The sequence below is a fragment of the Chiloscyllium plagiosum genome, chromosome 4 (assembly GCF_004010195.1).
Source record: "Chiloscyllium plagiosum isolate BGI_BamShark_2017 chromosome 4, ASM401019v2, whole genome shotgun sequence".
In the NCBI taxonomy this organism is placed as follows: domain Eukaryota; kingdom Metazoa; phylum Chordata; class Chondrichthyes; order Orectolobiformes; family Hemiscylliidae; genus Chiloscyllium; species Chiloscyllium plagiosum.
The window spans coordinates 57,786,096-57,809,588 of NC_057713.1; the positions used below are offsets into that span (position 1 = coordinate 57,786,096).

At 42.3% G+C, this 23,493-nt stretch overlaps 1 protein-coding gene across 1 annotated transcript in view; it reads right to left on the reverse strand.

The window, feature by feature from the left end:
• The window catches only part of dnaaf11 (dynein axonemal assembly factor 11), a 75,140-nt gene extending 67,116 nt beyond the window's left edge, over window positions 1–8,024 (reverse strand). The window contains exons 1-2 of the mRNA XM_043689401.1: window positions 7,920–8,024; window positions 7,183–7,350 (exon numbers count right to left, since the gene is read on the reverse strand). Coding sequence (XP_043545336.1) covers window positions 7,183–7,350; window positions 7,920–8,004 — 253 coding nt within the window. The 5' untranslated portion in view covers window positions 8,005–8,024. The remainder of the gene's footprint in view (window positions 1–7,182; window positions 7,351–7,919) is intronic.
• Window positions 8,025–23,493: the final 15,469 nt, after the last annotated feature.

Genomic DNA, 23,493 nt, shown 5'->3' on the forward strand with positions numbered 1-23,493 from the left:
TGTGAGCCCCGGTTTCAAACCCCATGCTCCCACTATAGGAGTATAAGGGCAGGTTTTTTTGTGAGTTGCCCTCGTTTTGCATTATCCTCCAGGCTTTAATTGTGTTTAATACGATATGGTTTTTACAATGGTCCATAATGGCTTTCATTTTGTCTAAAAATAGAAGATTAATAAGGGGGTACTTTGCTTGAGAGGCCTCAATGTCCATCCAGATTGATTGCGGGTCACACAAAACCCAATCAGCTATGTAGCTTAATAGAGGACTCAGCTGATACTTCCTAAAGTCTGGAAAATCCAGCCCTCCCCTTGCTGGTAGAAGCTGCAGCTTCCTTAATTTAGTAAGGGGCCGTCTATGGTTCCAAATGAAAGAACCAAGCCAAACATATAGTTTGCACAATGCCGTCCTCGGTAGCATCACAGGGAGCATTCTCATAGGGTATAGGAGACGGGATGAGATATTCATTTTAATTCGAGCTATTCTGCCTAATCAAGATATTGGAAGATCCCCCCAATGTTGAAGATCCTGCCTTATCCTCTCCAGTAGATGTCCAAAATTGGCTTTATACAACTGGCCAAATATTGGGGTGATAAAAATACCTAACTATAAGAAACCCTCCAGGGACCACCAAAAGGGAAAGTGAGATCCATCCAATAAGTGGATATACTAGCGAGACCGCCCATTGGCATGGCCTCCGATTTTGTGAAATTAATTTGCAACTTGAAAACACACTAAATAAATTAATTACTTGGATCAAGCGGGACACGGACATCAAAGGATTACTGAGAAAAAGGAGAACATCATCTGCATATAGGGTAATTTTATGTTTACCTGTACCAACCCTCGGAACTATTATATTAGAATCAGTCCATATAGTTTCCACTAGTAGCTCAATATATAACAACGGTGAGAGAGGACAACCATGACGACAGCCCCTACCCACACTGAAGCTATCCGAGCCTAAGCCATTGGTAATCACGGCTGCTTTGGGGTCATTATACAATATTGAGACCCATTTAGCGAATACCTTTTTGACACCGAACTTTTCCAGTGTGTAAAACAGGTATGACCATTCAACCTGGTCAAATGCCTTCTCCGCATCCAACGAGACTACTATTCCTGGTATTCTTTCCTGAAGACAGACTTGAATCACATTTAAAACCCTTCTAATATTATTAGATGATCTAAGGCCCTTGATAAACCCTGTCTGGTCCTCTTTTATGATGTGTGGTAAAATCCTCTCCAACCTCAATGCTAATGTTTTAGAAAGCATTTTAAGACCTACATTTAACAGAGATATTGATCTATATGATGCACAATCTTCTGGGGCCTTTCCTTTTTTAAGAATGAGAGAGATATTCACCTCTCTCAACGAAGGGGGGAGGCAGCCCTGACCATATGAGTAATTATACATGTCTATAAGTGGGCCAGCTAGTACTCCTGTAAACTCTTTGTATAATTTGACCTGGAATCCATCTGGGCCAGGTGCTTTACCGCTCTGAAGCTGTTTGATTGCGTCAAGTACTCCTTGGGTTGTCAGGGGAGCATTCAAAATCAACACCTGTTCCGGGGTTAAGTCCGGAAAAGCCAGGCTTTTAAAAAAGGACTCCATTTTCCTAGCTCTGTCTTCACAATCCTGCGATTTATACAAATCAGAGTAAAACTCGCTGAAGATTGTGTTGATCCTTTTATGATCATGAGTCAAAGTATCAGCACTTTCCCTAATGGACGTGATAGCTTGAGGAGCCTTTTTTTCCTTGCAAGATACGCTAGGTATCTACCAGGCTTATCGCCATACTCATATAATCTTTGCTTTGCAAAAATAATAATTCCCTCTTTGCCGTTTGGGTAAGCACAGTATTCAGGGCTGTCCTAAGAGCTATAATCCTTCGTAATTTAGCAACAGAGGGTCTATCAACAAAAGCTATCTCAGCTGCCTTCAAGCGAGCCTTGAGTAGACGCTGTTGTTCTCCCTTTTGTTTTTTTTGGGTCGCCGAGTATGAAATAATCAGACCCCGTGCATAGGCCCTAATGGTCTCCCACATCACTGATGAGTTACTGGCAGTACTGGAGTTAATTTCCAAAAAGATTTTGAATTCTTGAGAAAAATATTTTACGAATTTACTATCCTTCATTAAAAAAGAATTCATATGTCAATGTTGGGGGGTTGTTTCACTGTCCCTAGTCTTTGTTTCCATGTACACCGCAGCATGATCAGAGATTATTATATTACCTATTTTGCAGGATAGTGTAGAATTCTGAAAGGTAGAGGGACCAAAAAAGGGCTTTAATCAGTATATACCATCAGATTAATCCTTTATCTGACTTAAGATTTTGAAAGGAAGGTTCTTCCGAAATGAGAATGACTACTCCCCTACTTTTTGAACTAAAAGATGAAAAGAAGGCCTGATCAAATCCTCCCTGTTGTAATTTCAAGTGCTCTTTATCCAGTAAATGTGTCTCCTGTAAGACAGCTATATCAACCCTTTCTTTTTTGAGGTTTGATAGTATTTTCTTCCTTTTGATTGGTGAATTACTCTCCTTGATATTCCAGGGTCACCACTTAATCGAATGACTAACCATGATCGTCCAGGCAAGTCCGAGACCCCCGGGAGGAAGAACCCCACCCAAAATACCCCGAGCATAGACTGTAGAAAATTCACAAAAATAGAAATTCTTTAATGCATTTGCGCCAATATAGTGAAAAACTATTTCTAAATAAGAAAAATATAAAACACATTTAAAAGGAGATTTTCCCCCCTTGCTCCCAGAGGGCATCACTTCCTGTCAGTAAACCCGTCGTATCCTCTCCCAACCAGCACCTCACCCTCAACCCTAAATAAGAAAAATATAAAACATATTTAAAAGGAGATTTTCCCCCCTTGCACCCAGAGGGCATCACTTCCTGTCAGTAAACCCATCGTATCCTCTCCCAACCAGCACCTCACCCTCAACCCAGGCACCACATAGTAAAATAAAGAAATTCCAGTGTGATATAAAGCTAAAGTTGAAAGTGAGCTCCCCACTCCCCCCACCCACACCAACACCTAGATACATTTAGTAAAGGTAATACCAAGTATAGGCATATAAAACTATAAAATTACAATCTCAGCAGGTAATCACTAACTAAGATAACAGAAAAAGAAAGCCCCGCTCCAAGAAAGAAATGAGGAAGAACAAAGCAAACACCCTCTCCCACACAAATCAACTAAACCACCCGGTTTATATAAATAAAGAGGAGAACAAATAAGTCCCCCTGCCTACCTCCTGGAGACGATATTAAACAATAAAGGAAATAAGAAGAAAAAGAAAGGGTAGACCGGGGAGCAAAACAGCCTCATTAATCACACGGATTAATTCTTACAGTCTATTCAAGAGAGTCCAAAAATTCTTTGGCCTTCTCCAGCGATCCAAAGTTATAGACGGATCCTTCGTGGCTAAAACACAGCGTCGCTGGGTAACACAAGGAATACTGGATGTTTAAGTCCCTTAGACGCTTCTTCGTTTCATCAAATGCCCTCCTCTTGCAGACCAAAGCTGGGGAGAAATCCTGGAACAGCATAATCCTGGATCCCTTATATGTCATGGCTTGGGGATCCTTCCCAAGAGTTCTGGAGGCTTCCAGGAGCATTTGCTTCTCTCTGTAACACTGAAGCTGGAACAGGACTGGGTGGGGGCGCTGGCCTGTGTATAGCAACCTGGTGGGCCCACTCTACCCGCACCTGGCCTGACCCAGACTCCAACTTCAATATCTGCGGGAGCCACTGCTCCAAGAAGACTGCAAGCTGGTCTTCCTCTTCCCATTCAGGAAGGCCAAGCAAACGAATATTTTTTCGGTGACCCCCATTCTCGAGGTCGTCAATGTGTTCTTCTAAGGCCCGGACTTGTTATTTGAGAGTCCAGACCTGACCCACAGCCAATTCTGCAGCAGCTTCTGAGGTTGCGGCCTTCAGCCCTGCCCTTCCAATGTGATGTTCGATTTTTTTCAATATCTCAGTTGTGCTTTTGCAGCGCAACTGAGAACGATTCCCGTCTGGACCTGGATTCCTCTACGAAACCATCGATCTTCTCCTGCAGCTTGTTAATTAAAGAGAACAGGCACGCCAATGTAGGTAAGTCTCCCGAGGCGGCCGCGTATGTCTCTGCTGCTGCTGGAGGGGGAGGGGTTCCTGTCTGCTGCGAGCTGCGGGCATTCTTTCCTTTAGTCATTTTAGCACTACACCAAACTACTCAAGCTAGATCCAGAATGACCATGTAAATTAGGTAGAAGTTATTTTGAATGGTTTGGAAGGTGTGGTGGAGGCAGGTAGCCCACTTTGCCCGAGTTTTGGGTGAAGTACTACAGACTCAGACTTGCTGGGTTGCCGTCATCTTGGATCTCCCCCTAAAATTGCTCTTGATCAAACATTCACTGTAACACTTTCTTTTTCAGGTACATGAATAATTTTTAAATTGTATGGCCAGAGATTTAAGCTCAACCAAAACAACCATCTGTTCTTGCCCCAAAGCTTTTCCAAAAAAATTCAGAGGACTATAATTCATATAAATAAGTTTCTTCCACGTTGTTGGTGATACATGTTTCAAAGTGATTAGAGACAATACAAGACCCAATATCTCCTTCTCAACTGTTGAATTTCTGTTTTTTTTGACCAGTTAAATTGCTTCTAATAATCTGGTGCTGCTAAAATGGATGTAGCTGTCATCACAGATATCAGGTTGTATCCATTCTACATGATCACAACTGCCTAGACTAACTGTCCAAAGAACAAATTCAAATCCCACAATACAACTTGAAAGTTTGAACTTGTTTTTTAGAATTAGAACCCCTACAACGTGGAAACAGACCCTTTGGCCCAGCAAGTCCACACCGACCCTCTGAAGAGTATCCCACCTAGACCCATTACCCTACTGGAGCACCTGGAGGAAACCCACACAGACATGGTCAGAACATGTCTGTGGGTTTGTGGGCGGCACGGTGGCACAGTGGTTAGTACTGCTGCCTCACAGCGCCTGTGACCCAGGTTAAATTCCCGCCTCAGGTGACTGACTGTGTGGAGTTTGCACGTTCTCCCCATGTCTGCGTGGGTTTCCTCCGGGTGCTCCGGTTTCCTCCCACAGTCCAAAGATGTGCAGGTCAGGTGAATTGGCCACATTAATTGCCCATAGTGTTAGGTAAGGGTTAAATGTAGGGGTATGGGTGGGTTGCGCTTCGGCGGGTCGGTGTGGACTTGTTGGGCCGAAGGATCTGTTTCCACGCTGTAATGTAATCTAAACATGCAAACTCCACACAGACAGTTGCTCAAGGCTGGAATTGAACCCGGGTCCCTTGCATTATGAGGCAGCAGTGCTAACCACTGATTCACCATGCCATCCCATCTGTTATTTAAGACTGAAATGTTGGTTTCAGTAATAGTAACTGCAACACAATGGATGGCATTGGTTCACTAAAATCCTTTAGAGAAGTAAACCCGATGTTTTCAGATCTGGTTTATACCTGATAATTACACTTCTATGTTGCTGACCCTTAACAGTCTTCTGACGGGATTAACATGGCAGAATCAGTTTAAATTAGGAACCAATTTAGGGGAAGGGAGCCCAAGGGAAACAACTACTCTTACAGTCTCCACCCAAAAACTAACAGTCCACTCTGACTCTGTCCTATTGTCATTTAAAACATCAAGATGAGATGGGTTCTTGGACTTCTTCATCAAGGTAATTTTCCTCACTCTTAGGGCACGTTCCTTTGGTACTGAGGAATGATATCCTGGCTAAGGAGGGAATGAAAGTTTATTATACTGATTCTTGGGATAGAAGGACCAACACAAGAACAGAGAATGGATCAGTTAGGACTATATTCAATTTAATTTAGAAGAATGGGGATGAGGAGAACCTCAGAAACACAAACTGCCAACAGGCGTGGAAGAGTAAATGCAGGATGTTCCAAATGACCAGGAAGTCCAGAAACAGGGATCACAGATTAAGGATATTGGGTTGGCCATTTTGGACTGAGACAAGAAATTTCTTCACCCATAGAGGGATGAGCCTGTGGAATTCTCTGCCACAGAAAGTGATTTAAGCCAAAATATTGTATGTTTTCAAGAAGGAGTTGGTCAAAATTACTAGGACTAAAAGGTTCAAAGGGAATAGGAGAAGCAGGAAACTGAATTGAATGATCAGACAGGAGCATATTGAATGGCGGAGCCAGCTTGAAAGGCTGAATGGAGCACTCCTGCTCCTATTTTCTACGCCCTCTCTCATTATTAACATTTATCATCCCAACCACTCTCGACATGAAGCTTCATTGTACTGAAGTCCCTAACATTCCTCTATTTTTTCAAACAGTATATTTTCTATCAGGTGTCTTAAACACCTTTCTATCCCACCTGCCCATTTAACTTTCTTCCTGTTCCATATTATCATTGACAAAGTCACAATTTCCTCAAGCATTAACCCTTGCAAAACTGCTATCACAATCTTCTCTGCAAAAAAAAATGCTTTACTTACATTTCTTCATTCTTTTCCTGGGAAGCAGGTACTACTGGCAAAGATCCCTAATTGCTCTTGTGAAGAATGCCTAGCCTGCCCTTAATGGATGGGTTTTTAAGACAATTAATGATATTTTCATGGTCACCATTAATGATTTCAATTTCTGATTTCCTGACTGCCATGGGATCTGAACATGGGCATTGTCTGCACCTCTGGATTATTCATTCAGTAGTATTACCACTATACCATCCTCTTCCTTTGATCTAGGTATTTCATCCAATTACCAAAATTAAATAAAAATGGATCTGAAAGTCCATATATCTCAACTTACAATTTTTACAACTTTTTATATTTGCAGTACAGGAAATAAGGTCATATAAAACAGAGAATTCCTTAAATACAGAAGCCAAACTGTATGGTCAAAAACACCTTGTCTGAAAGTAGGTGTTCTTAATAAAATAGATGTTACAGTAATTACTTATTAGTTTTATTCTTTAGATAGCTGCTCTTTCAAAGGAACATTGTCCACTCTAGTCCAACACTGGCACATCCTCTTCATGGCTTCCAAAGGAAGACCAGGTGAATTCATCATCTTAATTTAAAATGGTGATTAAACAACCTTGACAAGCTTACTTCAAAAAAAAAGCTGGTACTAACTCTATCTATTCTACATTCTCAGCCAATCTCACTGGACTTACCTATTTTAGGAATCAAATTATTTTGAAGGTAGACAATTTTCAGATCTCGGCACCATTTATCAATGTGTTCGATTCTCTCTATTTCTTGCTGATGTAAGGATATTTCTTCCAGTGAAAATATTTCGCAGTTGTTATGTTCTGCTCGTTGCCGAATCAAATTTTCAGTGACTGGAAGATGGCAAATAGGTAAAACGGTTAAGAGTGGTCTGTTCACAAAATAAAACTTACTTTTAACTACCTGGTGACCGTTTCAGCAAAGAAAATTACGTTTTTTACACTACACAGCAAACAGAGAACGTTCAGCAGTGTTTAGCCATCAGCGTGATATCATTTAAGAATATAACACTTGCACTTTTTCTCTTTTGCCAACAGGTATAATGGGGTATTCTCATACTGAGTTTGCTGTCTCTCTGGACAAGATGATTGTATATTTGGCAACGACTTTTCTGCCCTCAGACAGAGCATTGGTTGGTGACAATCCTGATTCGATTGCCCTTTGCTAGCTCCAACGGTCACAGCGTTCACCCTGGGGAACTTTGGCTGCGTCCTTCCTCCTCTCTAAACCCAATACTGTACTGCATCTGGCGAGCTCAGCACCGAATCGCAGCTAACCCCTGGGAAAGGAGCCCTGAGCTGACGGACGGACAGGTCGGCCGGCAGTTTGGACAGCCTCAGGAATTTAATTTTTCAGTTGCTGCTATTTTGCCATGACCAGGGTCACGTCTAGTCTCACTTACTTCTCACCATCGTGGCCCCCTGTCCCTGAAAGCTGATGAAAGCCGAGCGGTGTGCGTAACCACGGTAACCAGAAGCCACGCCCATCACTTGGCCACGGAAATCGGCGACCCCGCCCCGTGCTGTAACCAGGGAAACCGCCAGCTCTCGCGCCTCCGGAAACACAGCGATATTTTTTATTTGGTTCACCTGGAGGGAAATCGCCGAAAAACAGAGTTGGAGAACGCAAAACCAGAAGTTGCTAGAAAACTCAGCAGATCTGGCAACATCTGTGGCGATATGCTGCCAGACTTCTGGTGTGTTCTGAAGAGGAGTCACTGGGCCCGAAATGCTAATTCTGCTTTCTCTCCACAGATGCGGCCAGGCCTGGTGAGTTTTCCCAACAATTTCTATTTTTGTTTCTGATTTCCAGCATCCGCAGTTTTTTGGTGTTTATAAATTGGAGGGCAATCTGGCAAGCAGAAGCTCTGTTCTAGGAGAGCTTGCTGAGCACCCACTCACTAATTTGAACATAACACTGTTTTGTCATATTCAGTCTAAATTTACCCTGATAGTGTGTTTGAAGAATTATTACGTTGTTAGCTGCAAAGTTCATGGACAACTGTGATTTGACCACACTTGCCAGAATATTAGAGCATCAGATCTTGGAACATTCTAAGCCTTATCCTTCAAAGATAGATAAAACTGTTTTAGCTTTCAGAAAATCTGTCTCAAAAGAGAATTCTATTCATTTTTTTCCTAAAGAGTCCACGGATGATTGTGTGTGTTATGGGAATATGCAGAGGTAAACATTTATATTTCTATATTACTGACTGGTTAACATTTAATAAAGATGCAATAGTTTTATTTTATGCTCAAGAAAATAAATCAATAGTTGAGATTACTAGAAAAACCCGTTTAAAATCTGATTGTGACCATGTTTTGTCATCTTTATAACCAGAAAACACATTCTGTACTTGGACGAGAACAATGTGCACACTTCCATCCTCTTCTTGTTATGAGTCTAATTGTTTTATTTATTGGTGTTACATGTACCAAGTTACAATGAAAATGTTTTTTTGAGTGCTGTACCGGCAGATCGTATCATACAAAGCGCAGAGTAACAGAATCGAGTCAGAATCAAATATTACAGCCACAGAGAAGGTGCGGAGAGAGATCAACATTAACATTTGAGAGGTCCATTCAGAAGTCTGATAACAATAGAGAAGATGCTATTCGTGAATCTTTCGTACATGTATTCAAACTTTTATATCTTATGCCTGATGGAAGATAGTGGAAGAGAGAAGAACCAGAGTGAGATGGGTCTTCATATTGATTGCTTTCCCGAGGCAATGACATTTATAGATTGAGTCAATGGGTGAAAGTCTGATTTGCGTGATGAACTGGGATCTGCAGTTTCTTCTTTGGAAGAAAAGTTGCCAAAACACTCTGTGATGTATCCAGATAGGGTGCTTTCTATGGTGCTTCAATAAAAATTTGTAAGTGTCCTTGTGGGCATGCTGAATTTCCTTAGCCTCCTGAGGAAGTAGTGACATTTTATGCTTTCTTGACAGTCATGGGTGAATGAGGACAGATTGTTGTGTGATCATCACTCCCAGGAACCTGATGCTTTTGACCATCTCAACCTCAGCACAATGGATGCAGACATAGGTGTTCCCATCAGTCCACTTCTTGAAGTCAGTAACGGGCTCCTTTGTTTTCTGAAGTTGATGGAGAGCATCTTTACACTAAGCACTCAATCCCTTTTCTGTATTCTGTCTCTTGGTGTTTGAGATCTGTGGTGTTGTGAATAAACTTGTGAGCGGAGATGGGGTGGAATTTGTGGTTCCATAAGACTATAAGAAACAGGCAAAAGAATCAAAGAGTCATTCAAGATAGGAGCAGACCTTTTTGTCCAACCTTTCATGCTGGCCTGTTTTTCCAAACTAAACAAGTCCCATTTGCCTATATCTCTCTAAACCTTTACTATTAACGTACCTGTCCAATGTCTGTTAAATGTTGTAACTTACCTGCATCTACCATTTCCTCTGGCAGTTTGTTCCATGTAAAACCATCCTCAGTATGAAAAAACTGCCCCTCAGGTCTCTTTTATATCTTTTCCTTCTCGACTTAAAATTATACCCTCTCGTTTTGAACTCTCCTACCCTAGGGAAATGACCTTTACTATTCATCTTATTTATACCCCTCATGATTTTATAAACCTCTAAAGTCTAAATTTACTAATCAGTCTACCATGCAGAACCTTGTCAAAGGCTATACTAATGTCCATGTAAACACCCAGGGAACAGGAGAATCGACGTTTCGGACATAAGCCTTCATCAGGAATGAGGAAAGTGTGCCCAGCAGGCTAAGATAAAAGGTAGGGAGGAGGGACTTGGGGGAGGGGCGTCGGAAATGCGATAGGTGGAAAGAGGTCAAGGTGAGGGTGATAGGTCAGACTGGGGTGGGGGCGGAGAGGTTAGGAAGAAGATTGCACGTTAGGAAGGCGGTGCTGAGTTCGATGCAATCTTCTTCCTGACCTCTCTGCCCCCACCCCAGTCTGACCTATCACCCTCACCTTGACCTCTTTCCACCTATCGCATTTCCGACGCCCCTCCCCCAAGTCCCTTCTCCCTACCTTTTATCTTAGCCTGCTGGACAAACTTTCCTCATTCCTGAAGAAGGGCTTATGCCCGAAACGTCGATTCTCCTGTTCTCTGGATGCTGCCTGACCTGCTGCGCTTTTCCAGCAACACATTTTCAGCTCTGATCTTCAGCATCTGCAGACCTCACTTTCTCCTCCATGTAAACACCGCCTACTGCTCTGCCCTCCTCTATCTTTTTTGTTACATCCTTAAAAAACTCAACAAAGTCTGTGAGACATGATTCCCATGCACAAAGCAATACTGACTATACCCAATCAGTTCTTGCCTCTCCAATTGTATGTAAATCCTATCTCTCAGAAGCCCCTCCAACAACTTTCCCACCACTGACGTCAGAATCCCTATTCTATAGATTCCAGGTTTCTCATTACTGTCTTTCTTAAATAAAGGCACAACAATAGCCACCCTCCTGTCCTCTGGCACCTCACCCATGGTTGTACAGATATTTCTGGTAGGGGCCCTGCAATTTCTTCCCTTGCTGCCTACAGCATCCTGGGATAAGATCCTCCAGCACCTCCTCTTCTGTAATGTGGACTGTTTAAGACATCTATATTTATTTCCTGGAGTTCCCTAACCTCCATGTCTTTCTCCACAGTAAATACTGAGGTGAGATATTCATTTAGTATCTCTCCCATTTCCTGTGGTTCCACACATAGATGACTTCGTCAATCTTTAAGGGGCCCTATTCTCTCCTTAGTTGCTCTTTTATGCGCTTGGAAAATCTCTTTGGATTATCCTTAACCTTATCTGCCAAGACTATCTCATATCCTGTTTTTGCCTTCCTGATTTCCCTCTAAGGATTGCCCCACAACCCTTATACTCTAGATTTGCTTGACCCCAGTTGTCTATGTTTAACATATGCCTCCATATTCTTGATCAGAACCTCAATATCGTTATTCATCAATTGTTTCCCATTCCTACCAGGCTTACCCTTCATTCTAACAGGAATGTACTGCCTCTGAACTCTCATTATCTCATTTTTGGAAACCTCCCACTTACCAGTCGTCCCTTTACCTGTGAACAGTTTACAGAGGAATCTCGATTATCTGAATTTTGGATTATCCGAAGATGATCTCAAGGTCCTGCAAAAATGTTTCAAAGAGGTAAGTGTATTCTGATTACCTGTACTGGAGAACATGTGGAAACGCTGGCTAAAACAAAGAAACTAGCACTCCAAGCATCAGCGACTAGATTTTTTTTACGCAAGGGTTCGTTACACAGCCCTTTGCAAAAGTAAGTGTGTTATGAATGTAGGTTTGCTTACTGAACTGGAAGGTTTGTTTTCAGACGTTTCATCACCATACTAGATAACATCTTCAGTGAGCTCTGGATGAAGTATTGGTGGTGTAGCCTGTTTTCTGTTTATGTGTTTGGGTTTCCTTGGGTTGGTGATGTCACTTCCTATGGTGATGTAATTACCTTTCTTTTTCTCAGGGGGTGGTAAATGGGATCCAAGTCACTGTGTTTGTTGATAGCGTTCCGGTTAGAGTGCCATGCTTCAAGGAATTCTCGTGCGTATCTCTGTTTGGCTTGTCCTGGGATGGATGCATTGTCTCAGTTGAAGTGGTGTCCTTCGTCATTTGTATGAAAGGATCCTAATGATAGTGGGTCACATCTTTTTGTGGCTAGTTGATGTTCATGTATCCTGGTGGCTAGTTATCTGCCTGTATGTCCAATGTAGTGTTTGTTACAGTTCTTGCAAGATATTTTGTAAATGATTTTCGTTTTGCTTGTTGTCTGTACAGGGTCTTTCAAGTTCATTAGCTGCTATTTTAGTGTGTTGGTGGGTTTGTGGGCTACCATGATGCCAAGGGACCTGAGTAGTCTGGCAGTCATTTCCGAGATGTCTTTGATGTAGGGAAGAGTGGCTAGGGTTTCTGGACGTGTTTTTTCTGCTTGTTTGTGTTTGCTGCTGAGAAATTGGCAGACTTTGTTCATGGCTACTCGTTCTTTTTGAATACACTGTATAGGTGATTTTCCTCTGCTCTTCATAGTACTATGAAGTACTACTGGTACTCTTCGCACTGTGAAGCATTAGGTGAAAAGACTCAAATATAGATGTGAAATTTAACTGGTCTCAGATAACTTTCCCTTTATTATTAAAGGAATGCCTAGTGCACACAGAGAAACAAATTGCTCAGAACTCATTTGCTAAAGAATGCTAACAGGAGGGGTAGATATAAAAACTTTACATTTAACTAATGCTATAATAGGATTAATAGTATGAATCTTACAGCAGTTTGTTAGAACCAACTGTCTTTTGCCTCTTTCATAATTAGGATAGTGGGAAATATAGACAGTTACAGAATTTGATAGGGATATCAAATGAATACAATGAATAAATAATTCAAGCACTGCTTAAGAGATAAGCAAGTCTGGGAGATGTCTGAAGGAGTATAACCAGTAACTTTGGAATGAGAATTAATAGGATGCATGGAAAGATCCCAAAACCTGATGATTACTGCAAGGTTTGTACTCCGGTTAAAGTTTAGGGTGTAGGTTTGCTCGCTGAGCTGTAGGTTTGATATCCAGACGTTTCATTACCTGGCTGGGTAACATCATCAGTGGCAACCTTCAAGTGAAGCGAAGCTGTTGTCTCCTGCTTTCTATTTATAGGTTTGTCCTGGATGGGGTTCCTGGGGTTTGTGGTGATGTCATTGAGGTCGCCACTGATGATGTAACCTAGCCAGGTAATGAAACTTCAGGATATCAAACCTACAGCTCAGCGAACAAACCTACACCCTAAACCTGATGATTACGATGTCTGTTAAACATCATGAAATCTAGGGAAACTGAGGGCTGTCCATAGGATTGTCCACAATTGATTAGGTGTTTCACAAGATTGGATGTAAAGAATAAGGGAGAGGGACAGTGACCATTTTGTATGCAATTATTGTACCAAAAGTATAAAAATACTGCATTGCATTGTGAAAGTCAAGAGTGTCATCAACCTCTGTTTGGATCTGAGCCAAAGATGAGGGGCATAATTGTGCCCTCACGTCAAGGCCGGTTTCAGGGGTGGTCTTTTGCCCTCTTCTTGCATGATCTGGTGACTGCTTGAATAAAGACCACCAAATGCCTTAATTTGTGCCTTCCTTCTGAAATTTTATCCCCGGTCAGGGGTTTCACTCCTATAAAATCATCACACTCTGTCTTCTTCCGCCTCCTTTATCCTTCCTACAGTATCTAAACCCTGGAACATTCAGCTGTGCAGGTAGTGGAAATGGAGAAAGTGAGGATTGCAGATGCAGGAGACTCACAGTCAAAAATGGTGGCGTTGGACAAGCACAGCAGGTCAGGCAGCATCCGAGGAGCAGAAGAGTTGAGCTTTCGGGCATAAGCCCTTCATCAGGAATGTGGAGGGGTAGGGTTGGGGGAGGGGAGGGGAAGAGGTGAAGGTAGGTGAGAGGTGTGAAGGAAGATGGACAGGTCAAGAGGGCAGTGCCTGGAGGCTTTGGATCTAGGATGAGGTGGAGGCATTTGAGGGGAGATTTGGAAACTAGTGAAGTTGATGTAAATGATAGGTGGTTGAACGGTCACAAGCAGAAGATGAGGCTATCTTCCTCCAGTTGACAGCGGCTATGATTTGGCAGTGGAGGCAGCCCAGGATTTGCATATCCTTGGAGTGGGAGGGGAGGTGAAGTGGTTGGTCACAAGGCAGAGCATTGTTTGGTGTATGTGTCCTAGAGATGTTCCCTGAAATGCTCCTTGAGTTGGCGTCCTGTCTCCCTGATGTAGGAAACACCACATTGAGAGCAAAGAACACAGTAGATGAGGTGGGTGGATGGATGGGCAGGAAAATCTGTTCTGGATGTGAAAAGATCATTTGGGGCCTTGAACAGAAGTGAGGCCACAGGTTTTACACCTCAGGCAGCGGCAAGGAAAGGAGGGGCATTTGGTTGGATGCGAGGACCTAAAAAGGTAGTGGAGAGAATGGTCTCTGTGGAACTTGGGTAGAGGTGGGGAGGGAAACATAGCTTTGGTAGTCAGGTCTAACTGAAGGTGAGGGCCAGGGGAGTTTTAGGTTAGATTCCCTACAGTGTGGAAACAGGCCCTTTAGCCCAACAAGTCTAAACCGATCCTCTGAAGAGCAACCCACCCCCTCTGACTATTGCACCTAACATTATGGGCACGGCCAATTCAACTGACCTGCACATCTTTAGACTGTGGGACAAAACCGGAGCACCCAGAGGAAACCCTTGCAGACACAGGGAGAATGTGCAAAGTCCACGCAGACAGTTGCCCAAGGCTGGAATTGAACCTGGGACCCTGGTGCTGGGAGGCAGCAGTGCTAACCACTGAGCCACCGTGCCACTCTGTGAGCTGTATCTTTGTTGCAGTTGAAGGGTGGGGTTTGAGGGTGGAAGAGATGCGCTGGAGGGTATTGTTGATCACATGGGAGGGAAAAGTTTGGCCCCTGAAATAGGAGGACATCTGGAATGTCCTGGAGTGGAATTGCTCCTCCTGGAACATCCCTTTAAAATAAAACAGCAGCCACTTTGGGACACCGAAAGCAATATTGGCCAACTGAATAGCACGCTGGAAAACTGGACATCTGAACAGTGTGCTGGAAATTAGATCGGGCCACATAGACAGTTACGCAAATGGGTTCTTCCAATTTCTTCCCTTTTCGCTTGTTATCATATCCTCCCCCTCCCCCCCCCCCCCCCATACCACTTACTGTCCTTTCAAGTCTGGCACCATTGTTCTGCCATTCTCACCATTCCAATCGCTTAATCTGAGGGCGGCATGGTGGCTCAGAGATTAGTACTACTGCCTCACAGCGCCAGGGATCCAAGTTCAATTCCAGCCTCGGGCAACTATCTGTGTGAAGGTTGCACATTCTCCCTGCGTCTGCTTGGGCTTTTTCTGGTTGTTCCAGTTTCCTCCCACAATCCAAAGTTGTGCAGGTTAGGTGAATTGGCTATGCTAAATTGCCCATAGTGTTCAGGGATGGGTAAATGTAGAGTGTTAGGGTAGGGAAGTTAGTCTGGGTGGGTTACTCTTCACAGGGTCGGTGTGGACTTGTTGGGCCAAATGGTCAGTTTCGACAGTGTAGGGATTCTATTCTATGAAATCAATATCTTTTCACGTCAGCACCCTGTACCCACTTTGGCATAGATGCTGTTCGCTTCACAGAGTCATCTAGACTCAAAATGTTAGCTTGCTCTCTCTCCATGGATACTGTCTGACCTGCTTTCATCTCCAGCATTTCTTGTTTTCTGTTCATGCAAACCAGTTACCTTGATTGATGGATTGTGCCATTAACACCTATTCAATATAAATCAACGAAAGTGAGATATTAAGCCAGGAAGCGTTCAATTGAATCCCGCCAGACAGATATGGGAACTGGAAAAGTGCAGCAGGTCAGGCAGCATCTGAGGAGCAGGCAAATTGACATTTCAGGCAAAAGGAATGAATTTCTGGCTTTTGCCTTTTTTTTGCCCGATTCTAATCTCCAGCATCTGCGTTACCCACTTCCGCCGAGATATGAGAGCTAGGTACCTTGATTGATCTATTGCTCCACCTAAAACCTTGCAGCACTGTCTCATCAACAACCCATCCAATCATCAGAGTTTCAGCAGAACTATTTTTGAGATAGCTTGGTCCCTAGGCTCCTTAAGGGAAATTACGATAGCCATTGCTGTCTTTTGTAACTCCCTTCCTGAGGTAGAAACTCAAATTGAATTATGTTAATTACATTGCTAAATCAAACTATTGCTGAATGGCCCAGATACCTAGTTAAAAGAAACCACTCAAATCAAAGGAGGCTCACACACACACACACACACACTCCAGAGAATGTCAGGAGCAAGATGTAGGAACCTTGGGAACAGGAAGAACTGCCTCATCTCTAGTTCAACGGGGTAATATAACTTTAACATTGCATGCTGCCAAAGCAGAGTTCGAACTAGTGTGTGGGTGTAAAGCATTTAAGATGTGTAGGGTTGCTCAGGATGTCAGAGGGAAAGACTGGTTTTATAAAATTGTATCTTTCAACAGTAATAAACCATGTCTTGTGGTAAACACGCCCCATTAGTGTAAAACAGACTAAGTAGATAAGACCATACAAGGGAGTCATTGAGGGAATGGTTTTGGTTTTTAACCTACCTAATTTCCTACATTCACTCTGCAAAGCTTCAAACATTTCTGTCATTCTTACCAATGTGTACAACTACTTACAACTTGTCACTCTCCCCTTTGACAATATAGTTCAGCTGCTTTGAGACAGCTTTGGTCCTGGCACTGCAGAAGCAACACCACCATCACGAATTCTAGCTTACAGCTGCTCACGACCACCTCTCTAAAGCTACTAACCATCATATTCTATGTCTCCTGTATGCTCCTCAGTGACTCCAACTGCCTGTCCAGCTAATCCAAATGGTCTGATGAGGTGCATCTAAACATACCTGTAAGACAGTCTCCAGGGAAAGTCAACTGCTCCCTTATCTCCTTCATCCAACACGAGTTGCAAACCACTCCACTGACTGCCACAATTGTCCCTTAAATATTTACTTACTAGATGTGCCTAAAAAGATCCATTCTCTTCTCAAATCCAGTGTCTGCAAATTGATTGTTGCTGACTCCTTATGTTGGGAGAACTTAAAACCTACATTTTATGTTAAGGCCTAAAAGAAACAGCTCTAAAATATAACTTTAAAAAAAAGTCTAGCCTTCTCTTACCCACAGTTTAATGTTAAGCTTACAAAAGAGAATTAAGAAATTAAGATTTAAATTCTTAAAATCCAGTAACTGAGAACAGCCTCCTCAGATCCTTTAATCAGTTGGCTCTCAATTCTCCACCCATGCTGACTCTGCTTGATCATATAATGCATTTCCAAATGTCCTGCTATGATGTCCAGTATAATGGACTCCACCATTTTCCCAATAAGATGATATGCTAACTGGCCTATAATTACCTGTTTTGAGTTAACAAGACCATAATGAATAGGAACCGATGTATGTTGTTCAGCCCCTCGTGCCTGGACCACCATTCAGTGGAATCATGGTTGATACAATATTCCTCACGTCTATTTTCCTGCCTTTTCCCATAACCCCCATTGATTCCCTTACTGATCAAGAATCTATCTCAGCCTTAAATCTATTGAAGGACTCTTCCGCTGCGGCTGTATGTGAAAAGAGTTCCAAAGAATGAACTCTCAGAAGAAATTTATCCTCATCTCAGTCTTAAATCGAGACTTCACTCTCTGGTCCTGGACTCTCCCATAAGGGGAAACATCCTCGCAGCATATACACTGTCAAGCCCCTTAAGAATCCTATATGTTTCAATACGCTCACCACTCAGTCTTCTAAACTCCAGTGATTAGAATCCCTACCTGTTTAATCTATGATAATAAAACAATCTCTCATATAGGGAACTTCTCAGTGAACCTTCTTTGAACTGCCACCAATGAAATAAATTCAATTCATAAGTCAGGGGAGCAAAACTGCTCTCAGTACTCCATATCATAGAGTCATAGAGATGTACAGCATGGAAACAGACCCTTCGGTACAACCCGTCCATGCAGGCCAGATATCCCAACCCAATCTAGTCCCACCTGCCAGCACCCAGCCCATATCCCCCCAAACTCTTCCTATTCATATACCCATCCAAATGCCTCTTAAATGTTGCAATTGTACCAGCCTCCACCACTTCCTCTGGCAGCTCATTCATACAACCTCTGTGCGAAAAGGTTGCCCCGTAGGTTTCTTTTATATCTTTCCCCCCTCACCCTGAACCTATGCCTTCTAGTTCTGGATTCCCCGACCCCAGGGAAAAGACTTTGCCTATTTACCCTATCCATGCCCCTCATAATTCTGTAAATCTCTATAAGGTCACCCCTCAGCTTCCGACGCTCCAGGGAAAACAGCCCCAGCCTGTTCAGCCTCTCCCAGTAGCTGAAATCCTCCAACCCTGGAAACATCCTTGTAAATCTTTTCTGAACCCTTTCAAGTTTCACAACATCTTTCTGATAGGAAGGAGACTAAAATTGCATGCAATATTCCAACAGTGGCCTAACCAATGACCTATACAGCCGCAACATGACCTCCCAACTCCTGTACTCAATACTCTGACCAATAAAGGAAAGCATACCAAACACCTTCTTCTAACTATCTATCTGCGACTCCACTTTCAAGGAGCATAAACCTGCACTCCAAGGTCTCTTTGTTCAGCAACACTCCCTAGGTCCTTACCATTAAGTATAAGTACTCCTAAGATTTGCTTTCCCAAAATGCAGCACCTCGCATTTATCTGAATTAAACTCCACCTGCCACTTCTCAGCCCATTGGCCCATCTGGTCCGGATCCTGTTGTAATCTGAGGTAACCCTCTTCGCTGTCCACTACACCTCCAATTTTGGTGTCATCTGCAAACTTACTAACTGTACCTCTTATGCTCACATCCAAATCATTTATGTAAATGACAATGTGGTTTCACCAGCACCCTGTACAGTGGTAGACTTACCTACTCTCCTACTTCGACCTCCTTGAAATAGGAACCAACATTCCATTAGTTTTCCTAATTACCTCTTCCACGCATCTGCTAACTGTGTTTTGTGAATAACTAACTCCAAGTCCCCTTGCGTTGCAGCTTTCTACAGTTTTGCTCCTTTTAAATAAAGCTATTCTTTTGTTTTCCCTTCAAAGAAAAACAACTCCACGTTTTCCCACATTATATTCCATTTGCCAACTTTATGCCCACTTGTTGATACTCTCTAAACTGTTTGCATCCCTCTTGCAACTTGCCCTTCCAACTATCTTTATGTCTGCAAATCTGATTAGAGAACATGCACTTCCTTCCTCTAAGTCATTAATATATGTTGTAAACCGTTAAGGTCCTAGCTCTGATCCCTGTGGTTACTGGGTTGCCAACCTGAAAAAAAGAAACTCTTATCCCACTTGCTATTTCCTGTCCATCAGCTAATTCTCTATCCATCCGAGGAGACCACCTCCAACACCATGACAACTTTTTATGAGGTACCGTGTTGAAAGCTTTCTGGAAGTCTGAATACCACACTTCTACCCATTCCCCTCTATGCACTCTGGTCCTTTAAAAACTCTAACAAATTAGTCAGAATCAATTTCCTTTTCATGAGGCCATGCTGACTCTGCTGGATTAGACCCCACTCCAGACTACCCAGTTTATAAGAACCTCATAACTATTGGACAATTTCAGGAACGGAGGTTCTTCAGTTGCAATCACTGGGTCCTCATACCTGCCTCACTCACAATCACACCCTCCTATCCTCTATCATGGACCAGTTTTGAATTACCCAGTCTGAGGAGTGTGACTGCCCTCTGGAGAGTGTTTAGGTAACTTCCCCCTTCTCTAATCTGGGAAAATATCTGCCACTCAGACTCCAGGTCAACTTGGATTCAAGATTCCTTGATTTGCAAACACAAGGATGTTGCTAGGGTTGGAAGGTTTGAACTATAGAAAGAAGCTGAATAGGCTGGGACAGTTTTCTTGGAACATTAGAGGCTGAGAGGTGACCTTATAGAGGTTTGTAAAGGCATGAGGGGAATGGATAGGGTAAATAGACATCTCTCTCTCTCCCCCCTCTCCTCTCTCCCCCACCGAGTAGAGGCAGTTCAGAACTACAGGACACAGGTTTAGGGTGAGAGGGGAAGATTTAAAAGGGACCTAAGGGGCAACCTATTCACACAAAGGGTGGTGCATGTATAGAATGAGCTGCTAGAGAAAGTGGAGGGACAATTACAGCATTTAAATGACATCTGGATAGGTACATGAATAGAAGGGTTTAGAGGGATATGGGCCAAGTGCTGGCAAATGGGACTAGATTAGGTTAGGATATCTAGTTGGCATGAATGAGTCAGACCGAAGGGTGTGTTTCCATGCTGTACATATCTATGACTCTACGTGTGCATTCAGGATCACATTGGTGTCAGCAGCCTCCACATGAACCCCAATATATCATGCATCCTGCCATCATTATTGCATTTGATTTAATTTTACATTAATTATGAGTTTCCTTGCATTCTGCACTTTACTGTATTATTTTCTTGTAAAAGTCACCAGCATCATTCTTAGACTTAAGATGACATTTTTAAAAGCGAAAACACTGGAGCCCTCAATGCAAACTGAAGGCCTTACTGTTACTTTAAAGACTAGAAATATTCACCAATCCGACTCACCAGTTTCTTCGCATACATTCACGTGAACCTGTGGATTGTGACATCCCTCCACCACTGGTCTCTCTGTGATTGTGTGCATGCGCATGCATGAAGTAGTCAGAATTTATGAATGTATGAGAGAGAGTATATCTGCATATATGACTGCATGCAAGTGAGAAAGAGACAGCGAGAGAGAATATGAGAGGGAAAGAACCCTGAGGGCCGAGAGTGAACTAGATACCAAACATTCTTGTCTGTGTATTGTGTTTGTATGTGTAAGGAATAAACACATCTCTCCTTTCTCAAGACCTACCCTTGCACTGGACTGAGTGCAAAGTAATATCCACATTGAAAGTAACCCATTTCCTATTCCCAAACCATTATGAAGGTCAGCCTCTTGCTCATCTCTCACTCTGGAAAAGTTTACTTCTTGCAGTTACTTCCGTGAAAGCGTCTCTATCTGACTGAATTCCCACTTTGAACCAAATTTCCGAAAGTATCCCAACTAGTCTTTCAATGCTGCTATTTTCCTTCTCCCTGCTCAAAAGCTGTTACCAGAAATACAGCGGTGCCTCGAAATCCGACTTTAATTCGTTCCAGGCTGTTCAGATTCCGAAACTATTTTCCCCTTAAGAAATAATGGAAAATGAATTAATCAGTTTCTGGACCCAAAAAAAAATTTTCAAGATACTTTTAACTGCAAATACACATGGTTAAAGTAAAATAAGATGAGTAAATGACCTAAATATCAAGTAATAATAATAAAAGCAAGAAATAAATGTACTAACATGAAAATAACTTAATTTACCTTGGTGGGGAGTGCTAATGGTGAATGCACTTATTTGCTTCACTGCTCTTCTTGGGTGCCATGGTGAATGCACAAGGGTGATAATTTTAAAAAAAAAGCAAAAATCAAGGTGAAAACACGAGGTAAACTAGTGATGAACACACGAGAGATGCTTTCACGGCTACTTCCCGGGACGAACTGAACAATGTGCGACCTGAACGGTACATAGTGTTTGGATTCTGAAAATGTGTTCGGATGTTAGGGCAAAATTTTCTCGAAATAATAATTGTTCCGATTCCAATTTGTTCGAACAATAGGGTGTTGGGTACCTGGGTCACCACTACTGTGTCCTTGTTTGTTCATACGTCTGGCGTAATTGTTTTTACAAGCTGAATACTCTGCAGGCAACTTTAATCCCAATATCTGTACTTTTCAGAAAGATTTGAACCAAGCAGGTGAAGCATTTTTAATAATATTATGAAGCAGTCTAAGCTGAACTTGTTTGCAGATAGTTTCATGAACTTTGCTCAAACTTAGTCAGGTGGTCTCTGCAGCCATCTTCAATCAGTATTTTTGCTTTATTTAAAAAAAAACCCTAGGAAATTTTGCTTGCTGTAAGTCAAACATTATTAATCCATTGTTGCATCACAACAGGGGTGGTTGATGATGATTCCCTTGCCCCAAGCCAGAGTCCCACTCCCCAACTCAACCTCTTCCCTCCAGCTGGTGTAGTGAGTATGAGAATGTGAAAATTTGAGAGGGGGACTCTCAGAAAATCTGAGATACAGGGAGCGAAAGAAAAAGAGCAAATGCCTGAGAAAGTATACAAAGTGTATCTGTGATTGTGTGCATGCGCATGCATGAAGTAGTCAGAATGTGTGTATGTATGAGTAAGAGTATATCTGCATGTATGACTGCATGCAGTTGAGAAAGAGACAGCAAGAGAGAATATGAGAGGGAAAGAACCTTGAGGGCTGAGAGTGAGCTAGATACACATACAAACACAATACACAGACAGGAATGTTTGGTAAGAAATAAACACATCTCTCCTTTCTCAAGACCTACACCCTTGCACTGGGCTGAGTACAAAGTAATATCCACATTGAAAGTAACCCACTTTCCATCCCCAAACCATGAAGAATTCCACTGACTCTAACACACTAGTTAAATCTAACTCCACTCTATGGCAGTTCATAAGGATATGGTACCTTTCCAGCTTTGCTTCTCAAATAAAAATGCAAAAAAATGACTAATAGTTAACTCTGCTGCTTGTCAATTTTTAATGGTCATTTGTAAGAATTAGTTTTTAAAGTTAGCAATTTATTGCTTTAACTTTTTTTTTGCTTCGCTAAATCCTTTACAGAAAAAAAATCATTTTAATGTAAAATTAGAAAATGCGATTATGCTAGTAACAAAGACAAAGTTTTCTAATTGCATAGGACCAGATTTTTAAAAAAAAACAGGTTGTGTGCAATTTTCTGACAATGCAGTTGTTTTTAAGCTGGCACCAGAGTATGACTTACAATACAGCGTAGGAGTTAGATTGAAGGTGGAAAAGGTGTTTTAGTTTTTGTCTTTTCACAATTATTTGTCCTCTTGGAAGTGATTCGAACACAGCTACAGGAGAATAAAAGTTGGTAAATATCTGTTAAGTAACTGAAATGTATTCTATTAAGGTGATATATAAAGCAACTAGTGGTTAAGGTTAATGAGGCATATAAGAACACAAGTATATAATTGCATAAAATGGTTAAGTAATTAATTCAAAAAATATTAAGAATGGCAGGACAGGTGAGGTGTCATGATTGTAGCAGGAGGGAGTTCCCAGATGCCGGTCTGGTCCAGAGCAAACACTTAGAGTCACAGAGATGTACAGCATGGAAACAGACCCTTCGGTCCAACCCGTCCATGCCGACCAGATATCCCAACCCAATCTAGTCCCACTTGCCAGCACCCAGCCCATATCCCTCCAAACCCTTCCTATTCATATACCCATCCAAATGCCTCTTAA